At 43.6% G+C, this 27,017-nt stretch overlaps 1 protein-coding gene and 2 long non-coding RNA genes across 4 annotated transcripts; 2 read left to right on the plus strand and 1 right to left on the minus strand.

Annotated features, from left to right (window-relative positions):
• Positions 1-971: 971 nt before the first annotated feature.
• Positions 972-9,605, plus strand: LOC134436089 (pulmonary surfactant-associated protein D-like). The gene is made up of 4 exons (XM_063185116.1): positions 972-1,179; positions 1,299-1,412; positions 1,680-1,745; positions 9,162-9,605. The coding sequence occupies exons 1-4, from the start codon at positions 972-974 to the stop codon at positions 9,560-9,562; spliced, it is 789 nt and encodes a 262-aa protein (XP_063041186.1). The 3' UTR covers positions 9,563-9,605.
• LOC134436747 (uncharacterized) lies at positions 3,667-4,987 on the plus strand. The gene is made up of 3 exons (XR_010032256.1): positions 3,667-3,861; positions 4,296-4,468; positions 4,917-4,987. It is a non-coding gene; the product is annotated as an uncharacterized LOC134436747 (long non-coding RNA).
• Positions 5,643-8,363, minus strand: LOC134436746 (uncharacterized). Of its 2 annotated transcripts, none has more exons than XR_010032254.1 (5): positions 8,174-8,363; positions 7,305-7,902; positions 6,358-6,497; positions 5,858-5,991; positions 5,643-5,733 (listed from the first exon to the last, which is right to left on the minus strand). It is a non-coding gene; the product is annotated as an uncharacterized LOC134436746 (long non-coding RNA). The 2 variants fall into 2 exon arrangements; XR_010032255.1 differs by lacking the exon at positions 8,174-8,363 and having other exon boundaries at positions 7,305-7,392; positions 7,810-7,988.
• Positions 9,606-27,017: the final 17,412 nt, after the last annotated feature.

Below are 27,017 nucleotides of genomic sequence, written 5' to 3' on the forward strand. Positions count from 1 at the left end.
CTCGTAGCACTGCCTTAAGGGCATCCCAAAGTATTATTGGATCTAGTTCCCCATTGTCATTATCCTGAAGGTAATTTTCTAATTCTGTTTGAATTTGATTGATTATGGCACCATTATTTAATATTCCTATATTAAGTCGCCACAAGTAGCGCGTTCAGGCCGACTGAGAACCGTGCTGGGGCCCGTTCCCGTACCTAATCGCGAACCGGCCGTACAGCATTCCTGCCATTTCTCGTCTTTTGTTGTCAAACTAGTCCCACAACTTTAACTGGTATTCCTATTCGCAGTCTCATGCCATAGCGCCCTAGCCTGGTAACTCCCATACTGCCTTACGTTCTACACAATCGTTTCGATCTGAAAGATCTCACTTGTGATTAGGTCTGGTGGTAACCAGGTAAATAGCGCCCTGCCCCTTGAGTTGAATTCAGCTCACGCAGTCTCATGCCATAGCGCCCTAGCCTGGTAACTCCGATACTCCCTTACGTTCTACACAATCGTTTCGATCTGACAGAACTCACTTGTGATTAGGTCTGCTGGTAAACAGGCTATGATACCCAGCCCTAGTCTCATGCCTACTTTACAGGAGCACGCCCTGCCCCTTGAGTGGACTTCAGGTCACGCCATCAGGAGTGAGTATAAATACGAGTTTATTTGAAAGAGGAAATATAAAATATGACAAAAAAACAGTTTTGTTTATTTGATTGATATTCAAGACACTAGCCGCCTATATTAACAATATAGTCATTCTTATCAGAATTATTTGTTTTCATTATTTCATCATTTTTGGTTGGTGGTGTGCCGTGAGATTTTTTCAAGGAAAAAAGTGTGCCTTGGCACAAAAAAGGTTGGGAAACACTGCTTTACAGGAGCACGCACTGCCCCTTGAGTGGACTTCAGGTCACGCCATCAGGAGTGAGTATAAATACGAGTCCAGGTCTGATGTTGGCCATGTGTCTTAGGAGATGGTAGCAATGGCTCTATCCACGCTGTACCTCGCTGTCCTGCTGCTCTCCCTGGGACATGCGGAGCTAACTGACTCCCCACCTGGCGACTCGTGCTCAGCTGGCGTACCTGGCAGCCCGGGGCTCAACGGGCACAACGGGCAGCCTGGCAGAGATGGCAGAGACGGCAAAGACGGAGCCACAGGACCTAAAGGGGACAGAGGAGAACCAGGCGTGTGTATGTGTAGCATTGCAGAATATATCTTTAAAATCACAGTGTTATCTGTATGAATTCTCGCTGATGATGTCCTATTTGTGTGTCTAATTGTGATGCGGTTCACTTACCTTTACCTGCAGGTGAGTCAGAGCCTGGTCCGCCAGGTAAAATGGGTCCAGTGGGTCTGCCAGGTAAAATGGGTTCTGCGGGTCCAGCTGGTCCTCGAGGAGAGAAAGGGGACACAGGACTACCAGGTATCAATCAATCTTCTTACCCCTATAAGTGCAATCAGGATACTATTTGTTGAAAAACCAGAAAGGGGCTACGTTTCAGATTTTAGCATTATCGATGAGATGAGATCACATTAAATCACAATTAAAATCATGTAGAAAAAGTAGACATGTCAAAACCAGAAGGTGGGATATTCTATAACATGTAATAAATATATAATATATAATACGTATATAATATATAATCTATAATCTAAATGCATCTTTCACATGAATCTTGTTTTTTTGCAGGCGATGTCCAGCCCCTTCAGACAGATATCGATGCCATTTTGTTGAGAATTGCTCTTGTGGAAAAAGGTGAGATATTCAAACCTGAAAGAAGAAAAATCCACACTGATGAAGGCTTGATAGCCGAAACGTGTTTGCTTTTGGACATGGTGGTAATTTATAAATAAATAATGAGACTTAAAGGATAACTGCGGTATTTTCAACATTAAGCCTCATTTCCGAGTTGTCTGCAATGTTCTAGAACTCCCCTCACCGTTTTTTTGATGTTTACTGCTGTCTCGGGTATTTGCCAAATTTTGATTCATCCCAACCTGCTTCAGAATGGCAAGTCGCCTGCATGTCCGACCACGTCCTTAAAAGCACCAAAAACGTACATTTTAAAAAATATCAACTCACCGGAGTGGTTACTGGTCTTCACTGGTCATCCATATCAAAATTTGTTGCGGAAAGATGCTTCTGTCATGTTTTATTTGGCAGCTCGTTCATGCACAAACTATTCTCTTAGCCTCCACACAGCCGTGGATAAACTTCCACTTAGCAGTTGAATCTGATGTGCTACACTCCACACCACTTGCCATTGATGTCGATTGTTCATTGTCCTTGAGCATGTAAATAAATAGAGAAACTAGGCAGTCAGTAATCGGTACACCAGAGAGAGACTGTGTTGGAAAGTTGGAGGAGCAGATTGTATATTCTTTGTACATTTCTTAGTATTATTTATTTTATTTTTTTTGTATTCGTATTTGTACTACAAACTACAACTACAATATGTCCTCTTTCCGGTTTCGGTGGCAGAGTAATATCAAGGAGCATCCAGTCTTCAATAGAACTCAATTGGATTTACAACATGTCAAATTAAACACGACAGAAGCATCTTTTCGCAACAATATTTGATGTGGATGACCAGTGAAGACCAGTAACTACTCCGGTGAGTTGATTTTTTTTTTTGGAAATGTTCGTTTTTGGTGCTTTTAATTACGTGGTCGGACATGCAGGCGACTTGCCATTCTGAAGCAGGTTGGGATGAATCAAAATTTGGCAAATACCCAAGACAGCAGTAAACATAAAAAAAAACGGTGAGGGGAGTTCTAGAACATTGCAGACAACTCGGAAATGAGGCTTAATGTTGAAAATACCACAGTTGTCCTTTAAGTTTGTGAGTGCGGATTTTTCTTCTTTCAGTTGATACCTTTTATCGCGCACCCAAAGACATTCATTTTTTTCAAGAAGTTAAGCGCGTCCTCTGACAAGACTTGAAGACATATTCAAACCTGCAACCGTCTGTCATAGGCCACGACTACCACAACCAGTCTTCCAACAAAATTGGGGACTCAAAAATTGAGATTGGCTAAACAAAACGTTGATTTGCTGTCTGACAATTTTCACTCAAACTCCCAAGCAAATTGGGAGGAAGGACAAGAAGAAAAATCCGCACTCCACACACTGATGAAGGCTTGATAGCCGAAACATGTTTGCTTTTGGACATGGTGGTAATTTATAAATAAATAATGAGACTTAAGTTTGTGAGTGCGGATTTTTCTTCTTTCAGTTGATACCTTTTATTGCGCACCCAAAGACATTCATTTTTTTTCAAGAAGTTGAGCGTGTCCTCTGACAAAACTTGAAGAGATATTCAAACCGTGTGTTCATCTCCTTAACCAATAGGCCAGTGTTGTCCTATAACAGTGTTTCTCAACCTTTTTTTAGGCGAGGCACCCTTTCAATTCATGAAAAATTTCAAGGCACCCCAAACCAACAAGCCGTAACATGGCATCGCATCCGATATCACAAAAGCTTAGAAAAGTAACACATTTGGAGACGTCACACGACCTACGTTCGAAGTTGCAGCTGACTGGGGCGACCTACGTATACCGGTATTTAGGCCTACTTTGTTGTGCATGAATGGCAGATGAAAGATTCCACTGACTAGCATTAAAGGTAGGGTTGGAGATCTTTGAAAAACGGTTCCTGTGAGTTATATTTTTGAAAATACACAGCCCGCCTCTCCCTTCAGCCCTCCCCTCAAAGCCACGCCTTCAAAACACATGAACGCGCATGCAGTCTGTCAAGTGTTCGGATTATCCCGGGAACCCACGAGAGCTCACGAGGCGGGGGGGCGGGCTAGAAGCCACGACAAAGCGACTAGCCAAGCTAACTTCCAGCCATGGCACTGTCTCCGGCTACGGTAAGAATGTTCAACATCACAATAAACGCACAGGCCGTCATGGTTGCCATTTCAAGAAATATTGATGACAGTAGATGTATACTAGATTAGTTATTGAACTTGACTTGATACGTGTTACTTAGATATCTCATTCTAACTTCCTAACACTGATGACAGATGCTATACTGTCATCCCTAGACAGTAGTTCTAGCCAGTAGCTACAGTACTGACACATGGATTTATTTTGACAGATGTGTACCGCAGTATATACATTTTACTATTGTATTTATATATACCCGACACCACAATCTGTAGTGTTTTAGGCTATGCCTTCAGATTTCACTTGGGTTGTCGCACGCGCAGACACAGGGACAGAGGGAGTAAAGAAAAAAACAAACCGAACTGATCAACGCTAATGAAATTGTTTTGGCTGACGATATTTTCATATGCTTTAGACCTTCCACGACCACGAGAGCTCCAGCTCTGACTTTCCTGGCCCATCACAATCATAACGACCTAACAGCCCAGTAGGACCGATGGCCAGAGATGGAGGAGGAGGAAGATAGACGCAGCAGAGGTCGGGGGTATTGATTAGGGAGACTCCAACAGAATTGACGCCCTGCTAACTGTAAGGATGTACATTCATCCCTCAATAACATTGTCCTGCTGTATTCCTCCAGATGTGTAAGTATTGTAATGGATGTTACCACAACGGATGTACTCTATATCGCAACACGAGTAGGCTACACGAGTACACCTGTTGTGATAACCATTACAATATTTCTACTCCTATGAGTAGTAGTGTGATATTACATGGTTGTAGGTACACAACACCAGTGGTAGTTCAAGTACATCCATAAAAGCCCATCTACTTCATACATCTGTGTAACCCCTGGCACAACACCAGTTTGTAAGAAATTGACTGAAAACGTTGTATGCATATAATTGGAACATCTTTATTTATATACACAATAATGATTGCTTATGTCCATATTGGTCTTATTGTCAATAGAGTTATTTAGTCCCCATCATCAAATAGAAAATGCACTACATAAAATGTATTTATTGCTTTGCAGGCCTTGATTCAATCATTGAATTTGAAGCAATCCCATCGTTTACTGCATCGTGCCCTGACCCGTGACCCCAGTTTGATGTTCGACCTGGCACATGACATCTGGTCCTCAGTCACAGCCCAGTAGCACAACCAACCTGGCGCCTCTGCGCAATCTGTAAGGAGATGCCCATGAACATTGAAAGGAAATGCTGTGGTGTTCTCAGTTTTGATAAGACTTTGGGCTGATGTAGGACCAGGTGAGAGAAACGGTCTCTTCAGGCATGCAGCCTACAGACAGTATGGGGCACTTGAACAGGGCTGACGTTGTAATACACAGTACAATACCCAGGATTAGCCAGGGTTACCCTGCTCCACTAGAGCAATATAAAAGGTTTATACAGAGTACGGTTTAAAACACACAAACCGGCAGTGTGCAGACTTTTATTATTTTTCATTATCTGTAGGAGCATTCATCTGTACATCTCACCTTTTTGGTTTGGAACCACGTTTGTCTTGTTACCATTGTTTTTTCATACATAGAAAATAAATTCAACCTGTCAAATGTTCTTCTGATTGTGGTCTTGTGGAATATATAAATTATGTAACCATGCATTTTCAGTCAGAGAATGAATTAAAAAAAAAAGCCACACAGTCAAATTGTGTCCACCAATATTTACTGTCATTGAAATGTATGGACAATTTAAACAATGTATTACACATGACACTAGATACATTACTTTATACTATATTTACAGTTGTCATTACCACACAAAAACTCTGGGAAGGTGGGTAAGTGCAGCAACTGTGAAGGGCCCAGTTTGAGGTTGGAGGCGTCTGTGCTGTAAAAAGATAAACAGAATTAGAAATCACATATCTGACAGTAGCTCCAGTGACATTTTAAATGTAAGTAACCTGGGTTGTTGGGGCAGGGACACCAAAAATAACTCCTTTATCTGGGCTCACCTGGTTGTGAGTGTCTGCGGTCAGCCATCCCTCTTAGGGTAGAAAGTCTTCTGCGCAGGACGGTGTCCTGAAGGTTGACGTTCACAGTATGCAGCCTTCATGTCCTGGAACTTTTATTGTGCAATTTTCCATATCTGTAACAAGCAATGTGTTAGACTATATTAGGGCTTCATTACATCAAATTACACAGCAGGGTTTTACAGGGTGTTGGCTACAGTCCCAGGATCTAAGTGAACTTGTGTGCCTTGCTCAAGTGCACTTCAGCTGTGGATGGAGGTGTAGGTAGGGAGAGGTAAGGATGGGATTTCAACCTGCTTCTCGCTGATCTTCGGACCACCTCTCACCATCAGGTGATGGCTGGCTGCTACCTCAAATTTCCTTCATGGCCCTAGTTATGTTCTGTAATCAGCATTGTTTTGACCTTACACAAATAAATGTAAATGCATTCTGCACCATGGGGGGCTGTGAAGACCTTTGAGAATATTTGCAGAACTACATACTGAATTGAGCCATCCGCCTTTCTCTTGGTTGGTGTGTTGAGATGGTGACTGCAGTCCAGGCTTCTTGGATTGGAGGAGAAAAGCTGTGGCTTTTACTGGCATAAGTATGTGGTTGTGGAAGGACCCTGTCGGCTGTTGACCTGAGGGAAAAAAGAGCACAAATTGCATATTAGCACAGAGCCCATGCTTAGACCATAGACAGATAAATCATCTGGCACAATCTGCATGCAACCAACAGAACCTAGAAAGAGAAAGATTAGCAGCAATACACAAAGGGGACAAGTATACAAAAACATGCAAAGTGTTCTGATAAGGTGCATGGAGGTAGTCTGTGTTGATTCCAGCAACCTCAAAGACTGAAAAGTGTCCCAGTGTGTTGAATTGAAAACTTGGCGCGTGCGTGCACACACATAGGAATATCATAATTTAGTGCAGTGTTTCTCAACAGGGGTGCCGGGGCACCCTGGGGTGCCGTAGGGCCCCCTCAGGGGTGCCGCGGAAACGTGGCTGATAAATAAATTATATAACATAAAACATATTTGTCAAAATGTATAAGTTAATGTTAGTCAGTGGAATCTTTGATCTGCCATTTACGCACAATAAAGTAAATATTGGTCACCCCAGCTGCAACTTTGAACTTTGAACGTAGGTCGTGCTACTAGGTTGTGTGTCTCCAAATGTGTTACATTCTAAGCTTGTGTGGTATCGGATGTGATGCTATATGGCTACTTGGTTTGGGGTGCCTTGAAATTTTCCATGAATTGAAAGGGTGCCTCGCCTAAAAAAAGGTTGAGAAACACTGATTTAGTGTATCAATTACAACTACAGGATCTGTTCGCTTTTGTCAGATAGAACCATTGTTTTTCAAAGGCAGATCATTCCAAAAAGGATAGTAGTATCTGCAACTGGACGAAATTACACCCACAAACATGAATAAAATAAACTACCAGTGTGCGGTGATTCATTCTTCATTTACTTGGCAGCCTTGATATGTTGTGAAACAGGAGCAAGGAACAGCTATGGAAAACACCACACCTTGGAATGGACAAAGCAGAACATTTCAATATAACCAGGGTAAAACAAATAATGTACCGGCATCTCCATGTGATCATTCAGTGTAGCCATCACAATAAAGATTTGCCGTGTAGCCGTCATGGTCATTAGGTGGTAGCCTATTTATCAAATGCAAAACTACCGTCTTCTCAAAAACGACATCAGCGAGTTAACAACATTACACCCACAATCATGTAAACATTTGAAAACCCAAGGCAATCTATTTTGCAATGCTGGAGCGGCGAACAGGTTGTGCTTGTGCTTGCTACTATTACCAGAGTCATACAACAGAGACGTACCAAAGCAAAACATGCAAACGATATATTTTTGTAAACCACTAGAAAGACATGGGCTTTGCTGGTCAAAGTAATGTGTGCGTAAACATGGTAGGTTACTTACTACGGGGTGGATCCGTATTTAGCAACTGAACGCGGATGGAGAAGGGGTGCTTCCGTCCTCCTCCCAGCTGGTTTGTCTGGCTCGTTCGCACAACTAGCAGCAAAACACACAAGAGTAACCGTCTGAGTTACACATAGCAATTCTGAAAACGTGTTCATGTGCACAGAATAAATGCCACAGGGGGGAAAAAACACAAAAAATAAAGCGATTGAGGTAGCAGTTATGTCAAGCAAGGTAGCAGCTAGATATGTTGGAGCTTGAGCTAATCCTCTGACCCCTCTCAATGGATACTTGCTTAAAAAAAGACACCACTGTGTCCTAAACCAATTCACAAAATATTATACAGACAAATATATTATCTCACCTCTCGATTAGAAATATGGTCACCAAAGCGTATTTGAAGCCGCTGTCGTAGCCGACATCTGTGTCCAAGAGTGTCAGGTCCCATTTCAAATTTTCAGCCCGTGTTGGAGTCTGGTTTTGCGAGTCCGATGATAATCCAAGGGAGTATGTTATCCTGACATGGTTAGTCTAGTGTTCCAAAAGCCAAAGTTCTTCCTGTAGCTCTGCAAAAGCCACCAAAGTTTCCAAGTACCTGCTGCTAACTCTCGTTACCTTGCTACTAGCCGAGTGATGATGAGCCTTGTCGCGTGTGCATGAATGATGGGGGCGGGGTTGGTCAAGTTCACGAGTCGGTGAACGCGCAGGGAGGAGGGGTGAGTGCTGGCGGTTGATGGACGTGTCAGAAACCAATAGAAGTGATGATGAGTATTACTTCTATTGGTTGCCGTTTTCTTCTGACTACGCCCTCTACACTGGACCAAAAGATTTCGTTTTTTTTTTCAAACACTCTATTTCAATGGGTGCTATGGCGTCATGAGGAGTTTTTCAGATGATATGGTAAAATATGTGCCAGAAAAACATCTCCTATCCCACCTTTAACTTCAATTTAGACAAATATGTAGGCCTATTATGTTACATAATTTATTTATCAGCCACATTTCCGCGGCACCCCTGAGGGGGGCACAATAGGCCACGCTTACCCCAACCAGTCTTCCATAAAAATTGGGGACTCAAAAATTGGGAATAAAAAAACATTGCTTTGCTGTTTGACAATTTTCACTCGTCATTATAAAACTCCCAAGCAAGTTGGGAGGAAGGACAGTCTTGATGTCTGTCAGTTACAGCCTGTAACCAAACGTAAATGAGTCACAAACAAATCGAAATACAGTGCACAACTTAAATGGCAAAGTTGCTCTGAGGAAGCAAAAAAAAAAATCACACATGCCCTGATATTTCACAGAATTTCACCGAAACAGCATTGAAATAAAGTATGGGCTTTTTTTCCACAGCTGCAAGTTTCCGTGTCTTCAGAAAGGTGGGAGCCAAGTATTACGTCACAGAGGGACTGCAAGGCTCATATGACGCAGGCCTGAAATTCTGCAGAGAAGCAGGAGGTGACCTTGTGGTGCCCCAAAATGAGACGGAGAATGACGTTCTTCTGAAGATGCTGACACAGTTAGGGGCAAAAATAGCATGGCTTGGTTTTACAGACAGAAAGACTGAAGGCACCTTTCTGGACTCGCGTGGCAGCTCACTGAGCTTCACGAAATGGAGAAGTGGTGAGCCCAATGATGGGGGCAGCAAGGGGGAGGAGGACTGTGGTATGATGTATGTTGACAAGTACAACGGCTTGTGGAATGATGTTGAATGTGACAGAAACTATCACATAGTGTGTGAAATAACCAACTAAAATAAATATCACAATGCACAGCTGGTAACAGATCTAGGCTATAACTTTTAAAAAAAACTCCCGCACACTGACCATTTCGCTGTTCTTTCTTTAATAACGACGTTTCGGTACTAGGCCAGAGATTGCCTGATGAAGGTCTAGTACCAAAACGTCATTATTAAAGAAAGAACAGTGAAATGGTCAGTGTGCTGGAGTTTTTTTTAAAGTTGTTGCTGAGTGACCCATGGGCCATCCCCGACGCACCTGCCAGCTGAGGTGTGCAATACAAATGTGGGAAAGAACTGCAGAGGGAGTTACAGACTTGCTGATATATCATGCACAATGAGATGTCTCACATGCTTTGTTTTGTTTTTCTTTTTTTCTCTCTCTCTCTTATTGTTACATTTTGATATTTGTATGGTATTAGGTAAATAACATGTTGTGTCTATTGTTAGTTTTAACTTTAATTTTTGTTAACCTTTTTTTTCTCTCTCTATTTTTCACTTATGACCTAATGGGTCATGTGACTTGTATCTAAGGTTGGGGTGGGGTGGGTGTGTATTGATCACTGACTTTGTAATGCCTTTGTTTCCCAGCTTGGGAATTTGTTCATAAATAAAAAAAACAGTGAATCACAAAAAAAAAGTGAAGTCGCTAAGTTGGCATCATTGCTTAGAAGCCTGTTATATTTCACTCTCGTGCTGGACACACACAGTCTGATTTGCAGCTGGTGGAGATTGTCCATGCAGTTTAAAAAGTCCAGTTGAAAAGTACACTATTCCAACACTTCAGTCCAGTACGCATGCCCCCCCCCCCCCTTCTGATATCAACCCCATTCCCAACATCTACTAAATTGTTCTAATTTGAATCAATTGTAGGTGATAAGTTGTTCAGAGCTTAGCCTACCTGTAGGCCTTAATGTAGTTATTACATGTCCAGGTCAATATTCCAACATGAGCAGAAGCCCTGTGGTTTTCCCATATTTATTTTAAAAAGAGATATAGCCTACTGTAATTGACATGGTATTCAGGTATACATTTTTTTTTTCATTTTCTCTGCTCATAGCAATGTGCCCAAGCCAAAATGAGTTCTCACTGCTTTCTGTATGTTTTCCAGTATAGGCTATTTCAAAAGTAATATGCACAGCCAGGGCCGCTGCTAAGGTTTTGGGGGCCTAGGCATAACTGGTCAGGAGGCCCCCTCGTAAGTAAATACTACTACTACGGCTACTCAATGTTTCCTTTAATTTACATTTGTTAACTTTGTGAAGCACATTGAGTTGCACCTGTGTATGAAATGCGCTATATAAATAAACTTGCCTTGCCTTACTAGTACTAATAATAATGCTAATTCCTGTATTCACAATTACAGTATGCCTGAAAAATGATGGCCCTTTTGATAACTAACAAATATATGTTTTGAAATGTAATTAAATATGTTTTCATGATGTTTTTTGTCAGTCTCAATTTAGGAGGTCACAATTTTCGAGGCAAAGTGGTTGAGGCTCTAAAAGCGCTCTGTTTACTCTGCTTATGCTTAACGGCAGCCTTGTGCACAGCCTTTAATATCAATTTAATATTTTAATCTGTTCTGTATCGCATCGTATTGTACCGAATCGCACTGCATCACATAGCATTATAATTACATCGCGCCATATCGAGCTGCATCGCAGTAGGTAGAATCGTATCGCATCGTAGCCACTGGTAATTTCATGAATCGTGAATGTATCGTATCGTTGCCATGTGTATCGAGATGCGCATCGTATCGCTTCGATGATGAAGATTCCCATCCCTAATGCAAACACAAAGGCATACACCAGTACACACACATACACACACACACACACACGCACACACACATACACACACACACACACACGCACACACCGCTCAACATTTATATCTTTGTGGGACCCTTGCAAGGCCCTTCCTACATTTGTGGGGCATTGTTAGTGTTAGTGACTGTGTGTGCTTCTCATGTACTGACGCTTGTTAAAAGGATGGTATCAGCCGCTAGTCAGCTAAATACAGGTGTGCACCCCTGTTCCAGTGACCAGAGACAATTAACTAGGTGCTGTACGGAGGAGCTAGACAGAGCACTCTGTCACACCTTCCATTCATATTAATCTTAACAATAGCAAAAGAATGCTAAACTGTGCCCAAACTTAACAATCCCTAACCCTAACCTGTCAGTGAGGAAACAATTTCAATTTTACCAGTAACAACAAAACTACCCCAGCAAAACATGGGGTCAAAACATGTGGGGTCTAGAATTTGGGCCCCACATGGAGCGAGGACCCCAGCATGTGTGTGTGCTCCAATAGCAGTGGCCTCATCTGGGCAGTCATCATGGGTAAGTGGTTAGGGCATCAGACTTGTAACCCAAGGGTTGCCAGTTCGACTCCCGACCCGTCAGGTTGGTGGGGGGAGTAATTAACTCATTGGCTGCCTTGGCCGTCGAGTGACGTCATTTCAAATAGTGACGCCCCCTACCTTCGACGTCGTTCGCCGACAATTGCGTTTTTTTACAGCCAGGCCTCGAGGACGGTCTGACCTATCTTCTGTATAAATTTCAAGCCTCTAGCCATTTTCTAACTGTTCCTGTAGGTGGCAGAAGTGTCCTTAGGAACAGTCAAGGCATGCTTTAGTGCAGACCAGGAGGAAATGTCAAGACAAAAACACCCCTTTTTTTACTATTATAATCTCAAAAGTAGCATAGCAAAATCATTTTTGAAAGTAAAGCACCTGTGACAGTAGTCTACTTTCTTGTCCTCTGATTTTAACACAGGTAGGCTACTGATTTTAGTGTCAAGAGCCTGACCAAAAAAGACCCTTCCTCTCATGACCAAAATACAACCCCCAGTTGCTATCTAGCTAGAAGGCATTGCAGCTAGCTTGCCCAAAATACACCATGAGATGATCTGTGTGGCAACCTTTCATTTTGGATAATGTGATCAGCCTACACAACATCAGGATGATGCTTACAAAATATCATCTAACAGGAGAATGCACAGGACTAGTGGTGATGTTGGGAATGCTTGGCTATAAATTTTGCTACGCTAGCTAGCTAGCTAGCACGAAATCGCTAACAACTTACAACTAAGCCTAAATACAGGAGCCTTGGTAAGTCAACTATTTTTACTCATTCTAGTTATTTTTTATGGATCTGTATAGTATGATCAGCTTACTGTATCATCAAAAAAGACAGGGGGGTTGCAGATTCTTGGAACAGAGTAGCCTTTGTGTCTGGTCAGATACAGTCAGCTCACATGAGAAAGCATTGCACTTAGCCTCAGACCAGCTAGCCTTCACCACTCCAATCGGCTTGTGAAATGTTGGATATGTGATCAGTACTTTATCAAAAGAAAATTCATTGAACAATATATGACAAGATCACTATAGCAGAACCATGATTACAGTAGCCTAATCATCAATCTGCAAATTGTCCGCTCTGCCAAAGAAGCTGCAGTAAGCTACGCTAAGCGGAGCTGCCTGCCTACCTCCCCTACAAGACACAGCACGGTACTATTTCTGGAGGAAATAAACCAGCTGTTATTCGTTCTCCAACGAGGGTACAGAGCGCACAATCAGAGGGGGAGGGAGAGGGAGGGAGTTCCCGGAGTTAGGGGCACCTGCTGTCATGATCCATTCTGCGCGCCAGCAACTAAACCAAAACACCCTTGTTTTCGAGTCCACCCCCGTTATATTTCAGTATATTAGGTTGAAAAGGTCATACAAACGATCTTTTGTTCAGGCTACAGATGACAGAAGACTCTGTAATAGCATCTGATAGGTTTGGAGTTGTTAGGACGATGCCATTATGGGCAAAAACGTTTGCAGTTATAGTTCTACTTCAAATGGCGTTTTCTCAGCTTTTTGGCTAGAAAGCAGCATTTTGGCGAATTCCACTTCATTTCAACAGATGATTATGAAAGAACGGAAAGGGGTAGAGAGACACCGTTTTTTTCTGCTGACAGATGAGCGTCTAATCTGTGTTTTGATAGGTATGGCGTTGACATAGACACAGAACTCAATTTTCTGTGAGCCTCCAAAAAACGCCCAAAATGCTGAAAAATCTCTGGCACTGTGGGTTACTCTTTTATGAAAATGGCTGGCAGCCAATGAGTTAACCAGTGCTCTCCCCCATCCTCCTCCATGACTGAGGTACCCTGAGCATTGTACCGTCCCACCGCACTGCTCCCCTGCGGTGCCATTGGAGGCTGCCCCCTTGCACGGGTGAAGTATAAATGCAATTTTGTTCTGTGTAGTGAACACTTGAGTGCTGTGTCACAATGACAGTGGGAGTGGGACTTTCACTTCACTTTCATAAAGGAAGATTGGTGTAGTACACACACACACACACACACACACACACACACACATGCGCTCATGCACACACGTTTACACACACAGGTGGACACACACACAAGTACGCACGCACGCACACACACACACACACAAGTACGTATGCACGCACGCACACACACACACACAAGTACGTATGCACGCACGCACACACACAAGTACCTATGCACATACACAGACACACACACACACAAGTACGTATGCACGCACGCACACACACAAGTACCTATGCACATACACAGACACACACACACACAAGTACGTATGCACGCACGCACACACAAGTACGTATGCACATACACAGACACCCACACACACAAACGTATGCACGAAACGCACACACACACACACACAAGTACGTATGCACACACACAGACACACACACACAAGTACGTATGCACACACACACACACACACACACACACACACACACATGTACGTATGCACACACACACACACACACACACACACACACACACACACACACAAGTAGGCCTACACATCCACACACACACACACACACACACACACACACACACACACACACACACACACACACACACACACACACACACACACACACACAAGTAGCACACACACACACACACACACACACACACACACACACACACACACGTAGACACAGGCATCCCCCTAACGGCTTACAGTCCATATAAGGCGGCCAGAGAATCAGGCCTTTTGATTGGCTAACTGCATCGGGGCCTTTCATTGGTTAACTGTAATGCATGAGATGAGGAGTGGGGGCAGCATGCACGCATACGCTGGAGGCTCTGACATGAGAGTGTGTGTGTGTGTGTGTGTGTGTGTGTGTGTGTGTGTGTGTGTGTGTGTGTGTGTGTGTGTGTGTGTGTGTGTGTGTGTGTGTGTGTGTGTGTGTGTGTGCACCCACTATTGATAGCTTTAAATCTAGACTCAAGACAAAGCTGTTCTCAGATGCTTTCCCCTAGCTTAAATTACTTATTCTTATTATTTTTATTTTTTATTTAATTTGTTTCATTTTATTTTATTATTATTTTTACCTTATGTTTTATCTTAATGTTTTTAAATGCTTTTTGACTCTAATTCATTTCCTTCTTTCTTCCCTGTTTCCTTTCATTTACATTTGTTAACTTTGTGAAGCACATTGAGTTGCACCTGTGTATGAAATGCGCTATATAAATAAACTTGCCTTGCCTTGCCTTGTGTGTGTGTGTGTGTGTGTGTTGATGTGCATGTATATTTCGGTCCGCGTCTTTGTGTGTGTGTGTGTGCGTGCCCCTCCACACAATACCAATGTTTGTAAATGAAAAAAACCTATATATAATGTATACACACACACATAGACATACACATGCACACAGGCCCAGCGACAGAGGGGGGGCAACCGGGTATGTTGTCCCGGGCCCAGTGAGATAGGGGCCCAGAATTGAGTCCCCATTACATTGTATGTATTGGGTAGGGGGGCCCTTTCAGATGACTTTGTCCCGGGCCCAGCAAAAGCTGTCAGTGTCCCTGCACACACACACACACACACACACACACACACACACACACACACACACATGCAGTCACGCACGCAGAGAGAGAGAGAGAGAGAGAGAGAGAGAGAGAGAGAGAGAGAGAGAGAGAGAGAGAGAGAGAGAGAGAGAGAGAGAGAGGGGAAAAGGGATACTTTGAAGGTGCATTGTGTAGGATGGTGGCCAGAGTAGGTATTGCAGCTATGCTGCTAATTGAAATTGTGCTACATATTGCCAAATTTGATCTTTTCCTTAATATTTACGTAATTTAAGTAATAAAATAGCATTTAAACGTATGTAGAGTAGAGTATCCTTTATTGATCGCAGGGGGAAATTAAGGTATCAAGTAGCAAACATGCATACCTAAATACAGAAGACATTGCACACAGGTATTACAAACATCATTACACATATGTTAACCATATATAGCTCAAGTAAGTATAGTTCAAGTACGGTTTGCAGCTTAAATTGTCTATTTCTGGAAATTCTAAAGAATCAAGACAAACAAAACAATGCACCACCACTTTAAAACGCATTCCGGCGCCTTACCTTGTGGCAGTGATGGACTGTCTCGATTCTATTCTTCCCCTATATGTTAAACGTTCAATGTCAAATGTTAAATTGTTATTAATTACTCTATCACTTATTGTACTGGTTATCACTGGTCCATCACTGCCACTCATCAATGTTAAATGCTCAGTTTTATTTATTACTTCATCACTTTACTGGTTTAACATTTAGGGGAAAGTAATAGGTAACATAATAATAACAATAATAATAATAGTACAATAAAGAAAAATCCAAATGACCTGTTTTTTTCGATTGCTAAGAGGAGCTTACCCATACTTTGGATACTTTTTCTCTTAACACAGACTACCACCTACCAAGCACAATTGGCCCAAGCACAACAGTTCATTTTCTTCTCAAAATGCACACTGTTAAATATACACAAAGAAATGCATTCATTGCCTGCTAATTGTGTGAAAAAGGCATGTAATGTGTCAACTGTATGGCAATGGAAAGCTCTCGTGTGCTGACTGTATTAAGAGTTTTGCCAATGTCGCAGAAGATTGGACAAAAGCTTGTTAGCAATAGAAAAAAACTGCAAGTTAAGAGGTAAATCATCTAATAGAAGAGCCTGGAGTCCTCATGTTCTTGAGAACCGGTTGAAGTGGGCCGGAAGTGGGCCGGTAAAACCAGGTTATTTGGAACACGTGGCACTAGATTGTAAGTTATTACTCCAGCCAGGACAGTCTCCTGGAGGTTGTGTGTGTGTGTGTGTGTGTGTGTGTGTGTGTGTGTGTGTGTGTGTGTGTGTGTGTGTGTGTGTGTGTGTGTGTGTGTGTGTGTGTGTGTGTGTGTGTGTGTGTGTGTGTGTGTGTGTGTGTGTGTGTGTGTGTGTGTGTCAAGTTTCCCGGGGAATTATATTTAAAATCAGCCAAAACTTGAAAAAGGCATAAGCCGTTCAGGGTTGCAATCATGGGATCAACTCAGATTCTTCCTTTCTTGATTTTTATTAACAGAAGAGTTCAGAAGTAATCAGAAGAAGTCAGGTTGAAAACCTTCAAAATAAAGACAAAAGGACACCGTATAAACTACTACATTCCCTAATAGCAACGAAATGAGCAAGAATCAGAGCTAGCTACATCTTAGCTACATGAATCTTAACATTTCCAAGCAATGAAAAACGAATTACAATCTTCCTTTTAGCAACATACATTTTAAATCTATCAACAAATTCTTTCCTACATGAAATGACATTAAAACATGAAATAACTCACCAGTGGCCTCCCCGAACTGCTTACATTTCAAATAAACCCCTTCATTAACTTCCAAGCATCACATTTCACTCCACTGGTGTGCTCCTTCAAAGTTAGCAGAATGACAATGCAAAAATCCTGCTCTCATTAGCTACTTCCTGTTCCTATTGCTAAACAGGTGTCAACATAAAAGTCCCACAAGAGTCTCATGAGTTTCTACATAAAAGTCCATTTTTTTTTTCAAAAGGATACAACCTGGATTCAGCAGCACACCTCCCACTTGAGCTCCTGGTTAAGGAACCCAAGGAGGTCACGTCACCCAGGTCACTCGGCCACTTAAGTCTCTGGACCCGCCTGCTCGCTCTGCTCCTCCACTGGAATTAAGACGACAAGACGCCTCACGTCTCTGTGAAGAACTGTAGCAGGAATCTTGGTGGTTGACTTCTTCCCGGCCTTGGCTGTCCTGTCAGTGCTCCTCCAGAGGGCTGGCCCCTTGGTCTCGACAGGGTAGCTGGGATATGTCCTGACTTGAACATCTCTCACTATGCCTTCTTTGTCAGGATTGACACTGATCACCTTGGCCAGCTTGAAGTGGCCTCTCACAGCGTTCTGGTCAGCAAGCCAGACCACGTCGCCTACTGCAACATTTCTCTCTCTGGTGTGCCATTTGTTTCTGAGAAACAGGTTTGGGCCTGCTAATTGGCACCACTTCCTCCAAAACTTGTTCACCTCAGACTGGATGACTCGTAGCCTCTTGTAAGGATAACCCTCGAATTGGAAGTCTCCTGGGTCTCCTCTTGAGTGCGCTCGTCCCAGCAGGAGTGAATTAGGTGTGACGAATTCAATGCAATCTTCCTGAACTTGTGCTCTTGCATCTATTGGTCTTTCATTGGCCAAGTTGGCAGCCATGTAAATGAAAGTCTGGAATTCTCCCCATGTGAAGACACCGTCTCCACCCAGGTTCTGCAAGGCTCTTTTCACAGTCCGGACTGCTGCTTCAGCTGCTCCGTTTCTGTGAGGTGAGTCTGCAGGGTGAATCTTCCAGGACCACTTAGTGCCATGCTTAGCGGCCTTCTCTTCCATTCCTGACTTGTCCAGGAGCTCCAGGAATCTGTAGAGGTCATCGAGGGCTGGTTTGGCCCCTACAAAGTTTGTGCCTGGGTCAGACCATACCTTGCTAGGATGTCCTCTCAGTGACGTAAACCTTTGGTAGGCAAGCAGAAATCCTTCTGCTGACAAGTCGCTGACAATGTCAGCGTGGATGGCTCTGGATGCCATACAGCTAAAGACAACGCCCCAGACTTTTAGTCTCACTCTTTTCTTCACCTCGTCTCTTACTTCGTAAGGCCCGAACAGGTCAACGGCTGTGAATTCAAAAGGAGCTGCTGGTCTGGACCGCTCTGGGGGTAAGTCACCCATCAGCTGTTGACAGTGCTTTGCCCTTGACTTCTTGCAGGGCACACAGTTTTCCATTACTCTGTTGGCGATTCTTCTTCCTTTGACTACCCAAGCCTTCTTTCTCATTCTTAGAAGTGTTCCTGCCACACCCTCATGGTTCACAGCATGAGCCTCCTGAGCGAGCAATGTGGATATCCATGCTTCATAAGGAAGGAGAGGCACTACTGCTTTGTCCTCCTTGAAGGCCTGGATTCTTCCTCCACACACGATGAGCCCATCTTCCTCTCTTATCGCCACTAGACGACTGAGGGTTGTGTCTGAGAAGGTTGCACTTGCTTGAGCTGCCAGGCAAAGGGATCTGAAGGCATACTCACGGTCTTCAGAAGTGAGTACAAGTGCTTCAGGTTCTTCTTTAGGGTGCGATTCTTTACTTGCTTTTTGATTGACAGCTCGGCACCTCAGGCTTAACCACTTGTCGGCTGCCTTTCTCACCCAAGCGACAACACCCACCAGTCTGGACAAGCTGCTGAATGCCTTTACATCCAGAAGATTCTCAACAGCTGAGCCAGCAGGTACTCGTCTTGGTGAGAGTCCATTGTGTCCTGCTACGTGGTTCGCACTAGACACATCTGAGGTTAATTGTGGTTGAGTCGTATCAACAGTTGCACTGACCTTGGACTGGGTGACCAAGTCCCGGTGCTTCTTGGCCTGAGCTCTGGTCATCACAGCTGAGAACGCCTTTCTCTGCATCCTACTGATGTTCTCTCTGGCATCAGTGACGACTTCACCAGCAGACTTTATTGGCCAGTCAGCCAACGGCTGTTTCAAGAACTCTGGTCCAGCTTGCCAAGACTCTTGGAGGTCTTTCAAGGTTGCACCCCTGGTGATGATGTCTGCAATGTTGAGGTTGCCAGGCACCCACCACCAGTCTTCAACAGGGGCAGACTGTTGAATCTCTCCAATCCTGTTAGCGAAAAAAGTCTGGTAGCCATAACTGTCCCGCTGAATGGCTCCCAGTACAGTTTGGCTATCCACTAGGTGGAACCAGCGGTCTATCTCCAACCGGCTATGCTTTTGCATGTACTTCCTGAGCCTTGCTGCAAAGACGGCGCCACAGACCTCTGCTTTAACAGCATCTCCTTTTTGGTCCAGTGGTGTCAGCTTGGCTTTGGATTCCACTAATCGGACTGCTACACCTCGGTCCGTTTCCCATCGAAGGTATAGCACAGCGCCATAGGAATTGTCACTCCCATCTGAAAAGGTGATAGCCCAGGGTTTTTCTTTTCTGCCTTGTGGTGTCAGACTTCTTTCGAAGGTGATCTGTCCTAACTGTGCATACTCTTGGAACAGCCTGATGGCCTCCTCCCTGAGGCCTTCGGAGAGTGGCTTGTCCCAGGTACCACTGGCTAGAGTTCCGCTTCCTGCCTCTTGAAAGGCTTTCCTGACAAGGATAGCACCCTTCTGCTTGAGTGGTGTGACCAGACCAATGGGGTCATAGAGCCCAGCTATCTGGCTCAGGAGCTCTCTTCGAGTCAGAGGATTAGGTGTGTTTGATCGGACTTCTTCCATTGGGAGGTCTTGGCCTGTCCTCATCTTTCCCCTTCTTTTTGAGAAGTTGATCGAAGACATCAAGTAGAGCTTATCGTCCTCCACCAGGTATCCAATACCTAAGGCCTTGTTGTCCTCGTCCTTCATCTGGTTCGGCAACACGAGTGCTTTATTGGCGTTGGATGGAGGCTCTGTCTTGAGGAATACCTTGTCACCCTGATGCCTCCCACTTTGCCCTGACCGAACCCAGGGTTTCAGAGAGAAACCTCCAGCCTTCAGGATCTCCTCAATGTCATTGGTGATCTCCGTCAGACGGTCTGCATCGTTGTGAGACGTGAGTATGTCATCGACATAGCTGCTCTCCTCCAAAACTCTGCGTGCCTCTTCCAGGTGAGAGAACTTGGGGAGCCTTGCTGTTTCTCGCATAGCCAGCTGTGCTATGCAACCAGCAGGCCTGTCACCTATATTCACTCGCGTGATTGCGAATTCTCCAATTTCCTCATCCTGCCGGTCTCTCCACAGGAATCTGTGCAAGTGCATCTCGCGCTCCTCTAGCCACACCGAATTGTACATCTTCCGGATGTCTCCAATGGCTGCATGCACTCCACTCCTGAACCTTAGCAGGACGGCTCTGATGGGGTTCAATACGTCTGGGCCTTTCAGCAGTAGATCATTCATGCTTACTCCTTTGAACTGCTGACTGCTGTTCCACACTAGGCGCACTGGGGTGGTGACAGAATGGGGATTTGGAGCTACTAGGTGGCTTACATACCAGACTGGTCCCTTCCAGGAATCAGTCATCTCCTTCGTGAGCCTCTTTGCTGCTCTACGCTCCACCATCTCGTGAACTTGAGCCGTGTAAGCAGCGAGCCACTCAGGTTCCTTCTGGAGTCTTTTCTCCGTTCTTAAGAAGGTAGCCTCGACTCCTCTCCGATTGCTGGGAAGGCAGGCGGGATCTGTTATCCAAGGATATCTTGCATCCCAATGCGGAGTCTCAGCATGTTCATCACTGATGGCATAAGTGAGGCCGTCCTTTATGATTTCAAGCTCCCTTTCTTCAGCGAGAGTCATCTCCTTTCCGCCCGGCTGGCAGTGCCCGCACCTACAGCCACCACACTTTGGCTCACAGGCAGCACCGATACTGTCCCAGCTCCACCACCTCAGGAACTCCCGGTGAGTCGCAGCCGTGTGCTTGGATTCAGCCTTGGTGTCTTGCAGCACTGCAGCAGGGATCTCTTCGTACTTGACAGCAGCTGTCCTCATGGAGCGAGCAAAGTGCGTCCTTGACCTGCGTGCAGCCACATCCACTTGCTCAAGCAGGTCAGGGTGAGCTCCGCCTACCATCTTTCCAAGAGGACTGTCCCACAGGACAAGATCGCCCACAACCTTCACACGCTGTGGAGCGAGTCTCCCCTCTCTGTGGCTTACAAGTAACTCAATCTCTTCAGGTCGCCTCAAGTCCTCAATGTCAACATCAGGAAAGAACACCTTCAACTGTTCTGGCTTCACCACCTGGTGGACTTTTGCAATCTCATTCAGGCCGTAACAGATGAGTTCGTGGGCTCTCTCCGTCCCCTTTGAGGTCTTGACTCGAACCCTCAGAAGGTATCTTTTTGTCGCTACTTTTGTAGTCATTCCACCTACGCCGTGTACAATCAGTGTTATCTTCTCACTCCTGAGGTTTAGCCTGTTAGCCGCTTTATGGGTTATATAATTCGTATCTGACGCGAGGTCGACGAGGGTACCAACTTTCTGCCCTGCGTTGGCGGTCACCTCCAAAAGCATCATGATGACAGGCAGCTCTGTCAACCCATACTCCTTCAGCAGGCCAGATTGACACTTGGTAGCACAGGCAACTTGTGACGTGTTGTTGGTGAAGGCCTTCCTGCACTTCTCCGCTAGGTCAGGTGACAGCTCGCTCAGGAACTCTTCTTGCTCCTCAGTGAAGTCCTTTTTGCTCTTGCTGTCTTTCTGTGATTTCTCAGTGCTCTGGCTTTTGACTTCACCTTTAGGGCAGAGGAAGAAGTGGTGATCTGATGCGCCTTTCTTTCTGCAGTCTTTGTTCCTGCACAGGTAGGTATCTTTGCAGTCTTCTTTGCTTTTATGACACCCTAGGCACTCTCTGCATGCACCAATTTTCTTCACTGCACCATCCTTTTCTGCTACTGGCAGTCTTTTAAACTTCTTACAGAAGAACAGTTTGCTTTTGTGTTTGTCATCTCCACAAATAATGCACCCTTCGTCAGCATCTTCTCTTTTTGTGGATTTAGTTGAGGCATATTTTTTGTTTACCTTCTTGACTGTTTTCTCTTGTCTTTCCGACTTATCCATGTCTCTCAGGTGATCCAGCCTCTCGAAGATCTCTTCTTGCTTTTTCAGAAAACTGAGAAGCTTGTCGAAGTGATTATCTTCATCCACGAGATTCTTTGGATCGACCAAGTACATGAGCCAGTCCTTCTTTACGAACTCAGGAAGTTTGCTCTCTATGGACTTCACCATGAGCGGGTTTCTGATAGCTCCAGTACTTCCCAGGTCAGCTAGGTCAGTAAGCGCCTTCTCTATTGCTTGGATTAGGTCTACTACCTTTCGTGGTTGATTTCCCCTGACAGGTGGAATCTTCTCCAGCTCTTCCACTATCTCCAGAGCAATAGTGTATTTATTTCCGTACCTGTTCTCCAGTACTCTGAGGATATCCTCTGCTGTGGTGTAAGATGAGAGTCGAAGATCTTTAGATATTTTGTCATCCACACTGTTGAGCAGCTGTATCTTTTTCACTTCCGGAGAGCCAGTCGGTTCGCCTTGTTTTTGGAGGCTTAGCCAATCCACTCTCCAACGATGAAAGTCTCTCTTACAGCCACTAAAGACTGGCAACTGTGCTGGTTTGAACTTGATGATCGGCACTGTTGGTGCAGGTTGCACTGTGGTCGGAACAGAAGGCTTCTTTTTATCATCATCCATCCTCCGTGCTCTTATGAATTCTGCCTTTTTAATTTCAAGCGCTGTACATGCTGATTTCAAGGCCTTAAATCGCTCATTGTACTCATCATCGGCTGTAGGGATCCATTTTTCCCACATCACCAATGTACTGCAAGCTTCCTTGGTTAGGTTGTCCAATACAGCAAGGTGCACTTCATATGCTTCACAGTTATCGCTTTCAACAGTTATTTTGTCTGCTTGTGAGCAAGCTTTCTCTGCTTCATCAAAAGCTACCTGCAGTGCATGGTGTCCATATCTGGTCCATAAATTTGTCTGTACAGTGGATTTTAACTCGGCAAACTTATGCTGGCATTCATTGGTAACCATTTCAATATTAGACTTTTTATCCTCATCAAGCTCAACTTCTTCGCCATCTGCCTTGCTGGCTTCAAGCTCTGCTTCTAGTCCAGCTCTATAATCATCATTTGTGTCAAAAACACGGCGTGCATCAATAGAAAGTTTGGCAAATTCACTTTTGAGCTCTAATTCAGTCATATCACCAGCACTTCTCTTGAGGTAATTCACTTGCTTAGTGAATGAGGTCCTTGCAGTAGTCCTCTCTCTCTTTAATTGATCCACCGATTTGCCTAGTGCATCTTCAGCCATCTTGTTTTTGTGATTTTTCTATGCTCAAACACTTGCTGCCTTTGTTTGATATTTTTCAGGACACACTGAAGCCCTTATATCTTCTTGTCCTTGAAGTGCTACTGCTTCTTTGGCATCAACTGGCAAGGCAATGTATTTAATCTTGCACAGTATTCTCACACGGATGGTTGTCGATAGCTGGCATATGGTTTTCAACTGGTGGCATTTGGTTTTCAACTGTTGACACTTGGTTTTCAACTGTCAAGTTTCCCGGGGAATTATATTTAAAATCAGCCAAAACTTGAAAAAGGCATAAGCCGTTCAGGGTTGCAATCATGGGATCAACTCAGATTCTTCCTTTCTTGATTTTTATTAACAGAAGAGTTCAGAAGTAATCAGAAGAAGTCAGGTTGAAAACCTTCAAAATAAAGACAAAAGGACACCGTATAAACTACTAAATTCCCTAACAGCAACGAAATGAGCAAGAAACAGAGCTATCTACATCTTAGCTACATGAATCTTAACATTTCCAAGCAATGAAAAACGAATTACAATCTTCCTTTTAGCAACATACATTTTAAATCTATCAACAAATTCTTTCCTACATGAAATGAAATTAAAACATCAATTCACTCACCAGTGGCCTCCCCGAACTGCTTACATTTCAAATAAACCCCTTCATTAACTTCCAAGCATCACATTTCACTCCACTGGTGTGCTCCTTCAAAGTTAGCAGAATGACAATGCAAAAATCCTGCTCTCATTAGCTACTTCCTGTTCCTATTGCTAAACAGGTGTCAACATAAAAGTCCCATAAGAGTCTCTTAAGTTTCTACATAAAAGTCCTTTTTTTCAAAAGGATACAGCCTGGATTCAGCAGCACAGTGTGTGTGTGTGCGTGCGTGTGTGTGTGTAGTTAATAGAAATGTGTGTAATGTCTTGTGTGTTCTGTATTTATGTTTGTATACTACTGGACACATTCATTCATTTCAAGTCAAGTCAAGAGTCAAGTCAGCTTTTATTGTCACTTTCTTCATATGCACAAGTCATACAAGGCTAATTAAGTTACGTTTCGCTATATATACCATGCCAAGTCATACAAGGCTAATTAAATTACGTTTCTCTCTATATATCATGCCAGGATATAGATATATACAGGACTGACATCTTACAGACTGACATAAAGTGCAATACAGGACATGTAACAACAAGTGATAAATAATAAAATACAAATGAGCATTTAACATTGAGCATTTAACATGTAGACCAAAAGATAGGATAAAATAGAATGGAAGACATTACAATAATAAGTGAATAATAATAGTGAGCGTAGCAACAGTAACAGTAAACGATAATAATAGTTATATATATATATATATATATATATATATATATATATATATATATATATATAATTATAAATCTATATACAAATTAATAAATTAATCTCTACTCTAAGCTACTGTACTCTGCTCTGCTCTACTCTACTCTACTCTCATATTCATCCTGTTTTCCTCTCCCATTGGGGTTGCACGGTCTCTCAGGTTCATCCTGTATTCTCTGGAAAACAGCACCATCTGGTGGTGGCAGCTGATAGCTGCAGGCAGCACTAATGCAATCCTACATGTGCACTGTACTCCTCCTATGTTGGTAAACTTCCTATTACCAAGTAGGCTAATCTGTCATGAGGATGACCTTACAGTAGTGATTCCCAACCATTTTTGGCCCGGGACCCAATTTTGACATCCCATATTTTCAGAAATATTTGCAGGTTTAGTAGCCTACCAGCTGGCTTTTTTTTTCAGGTGCATAAGGGTCCAGAGAAATTTGGGATGTCAAAATTGGGTCCCGGACCAAAAATGGTTGGGAATCACTACTGTAAGGTCATTCTCACGACAGATTAGCCTACTGGAAAAGATACAAACTTGGGTCCCTCTCAATGTTTGCCCAAATCGCTGATTTTCATGCATTTTTCACTATACTGTGAGGCAGTTGGTTTACAGTTCAATAAAGACGCTTTTGCACACCTCTGTAGTTGGGCAGGTGCGTAGGATGTTATCCCAGCCGGGTTGTCAGTCAAGTGAAAAGAAATCCCGCACACTGTCCATTCCACCAACAAACTTTAATACAACGTTTCGGTCATCCGACCTTCTTCAGGTAAAGTTACCTGAACTTTAAACTTTAACTTTACCTGAAGAAGGTCGGATGACCGAAACGTTGTATTAAAGTTTGTTGGTGGAATGGACAGTGTGCGGGATTTCTTTTCACTTGACAGGCAGTTGGTTTCAACCTTGGGGTCGTGACCCCATGGTCATCTGGACAACAGATGGGGTCGTCTGAAATGTCTAGCTGTGTAAAAAGAATACAGATAAATACCCTAATACAACTTTAATTGATATTCCGATTGAGACACTTCATACATTCTTACATATTTTCAGACATATTTGCAGGTTTAGTAGCCTTTTAGTAGCCAATTATTTTTTTCAGGTGCATAAAAAAAAATCTCTGGACCCCACACATTTTTTTTATGCACCTGAAAAAAAGAAATTGCCAGCTTGTATAGTGAAAAATGCATGAAAATCAGCGATTTGGGCAAACATTGAGAGGGGCCCAAGTTTGTATCTTTTCCAATAGGCCTTCTGCCAGTAATCCACAGAGAAAACATGGTGGGGAAGCTTTTTCATTCGAGGGGCCACTTCACATTCCTCCAAGGGCTGTAAATGTCCTCCAAGGGCCATACCATGAACACAAACCATGGCTATATTGAAGGCAGCCACCTTTAAAACAAACCCCACCTTCTCTCGGTCCCCTGAATATAACTTGATTGTATTGCAAATGTAATGTCCAAGATTCCTTTACAAAATATGTCATATTTCATGTGAAGCTGCATACAGTAGCATTAAAATGATATTGGGGGCCGCAAACAGCCCTCGATAAATAGGTTTCCCACCCTTGCTTTTAGGGATACTTCAGTTCTGGTCTTTGGGTGCCATACTTAAAGATACTTCAGTCCTGGTCTTTGGGTGCCATACTTAAAGATACTTCAGTCCTGGTCTTTGGGTGCCATACTTAAAGATACTTCAGTCCTGGTCTTTGGGTGCCATACTTAAAGATACTTCAGTCCTAGTCTTTGGGTGCCATACTTAAAAGATACTTCAGTCCTGGTCTTTGGGTGCCATACTTAATGATATTTCAGTCCTGGTCTTTGGGTGCCATACTTAATGATATTTCAGTCCTGGTCTTTGGGTGCCTTACTTAAAGATACTTCAGTCCTGGTCTTTGGACACCTTATGCAAAGTTCCTTCAGTCGTAGTGACTGGACACCCTA

This window comes from Engraulis encrasicolus, chromosome 20 (assembly GCF_034702125.1).
Source record: "Engraulis encrasicolus isolate BLACKSEA-1 chromosome 20, IST_EnEncr_1.0, whole genome shotgun sequence".
NCBI lineage: Eukaryota > Metazoa > Chordata > Actinopteri > Clupeiformes > Engraulidae > Engraulis > Engraulis encrasicolus.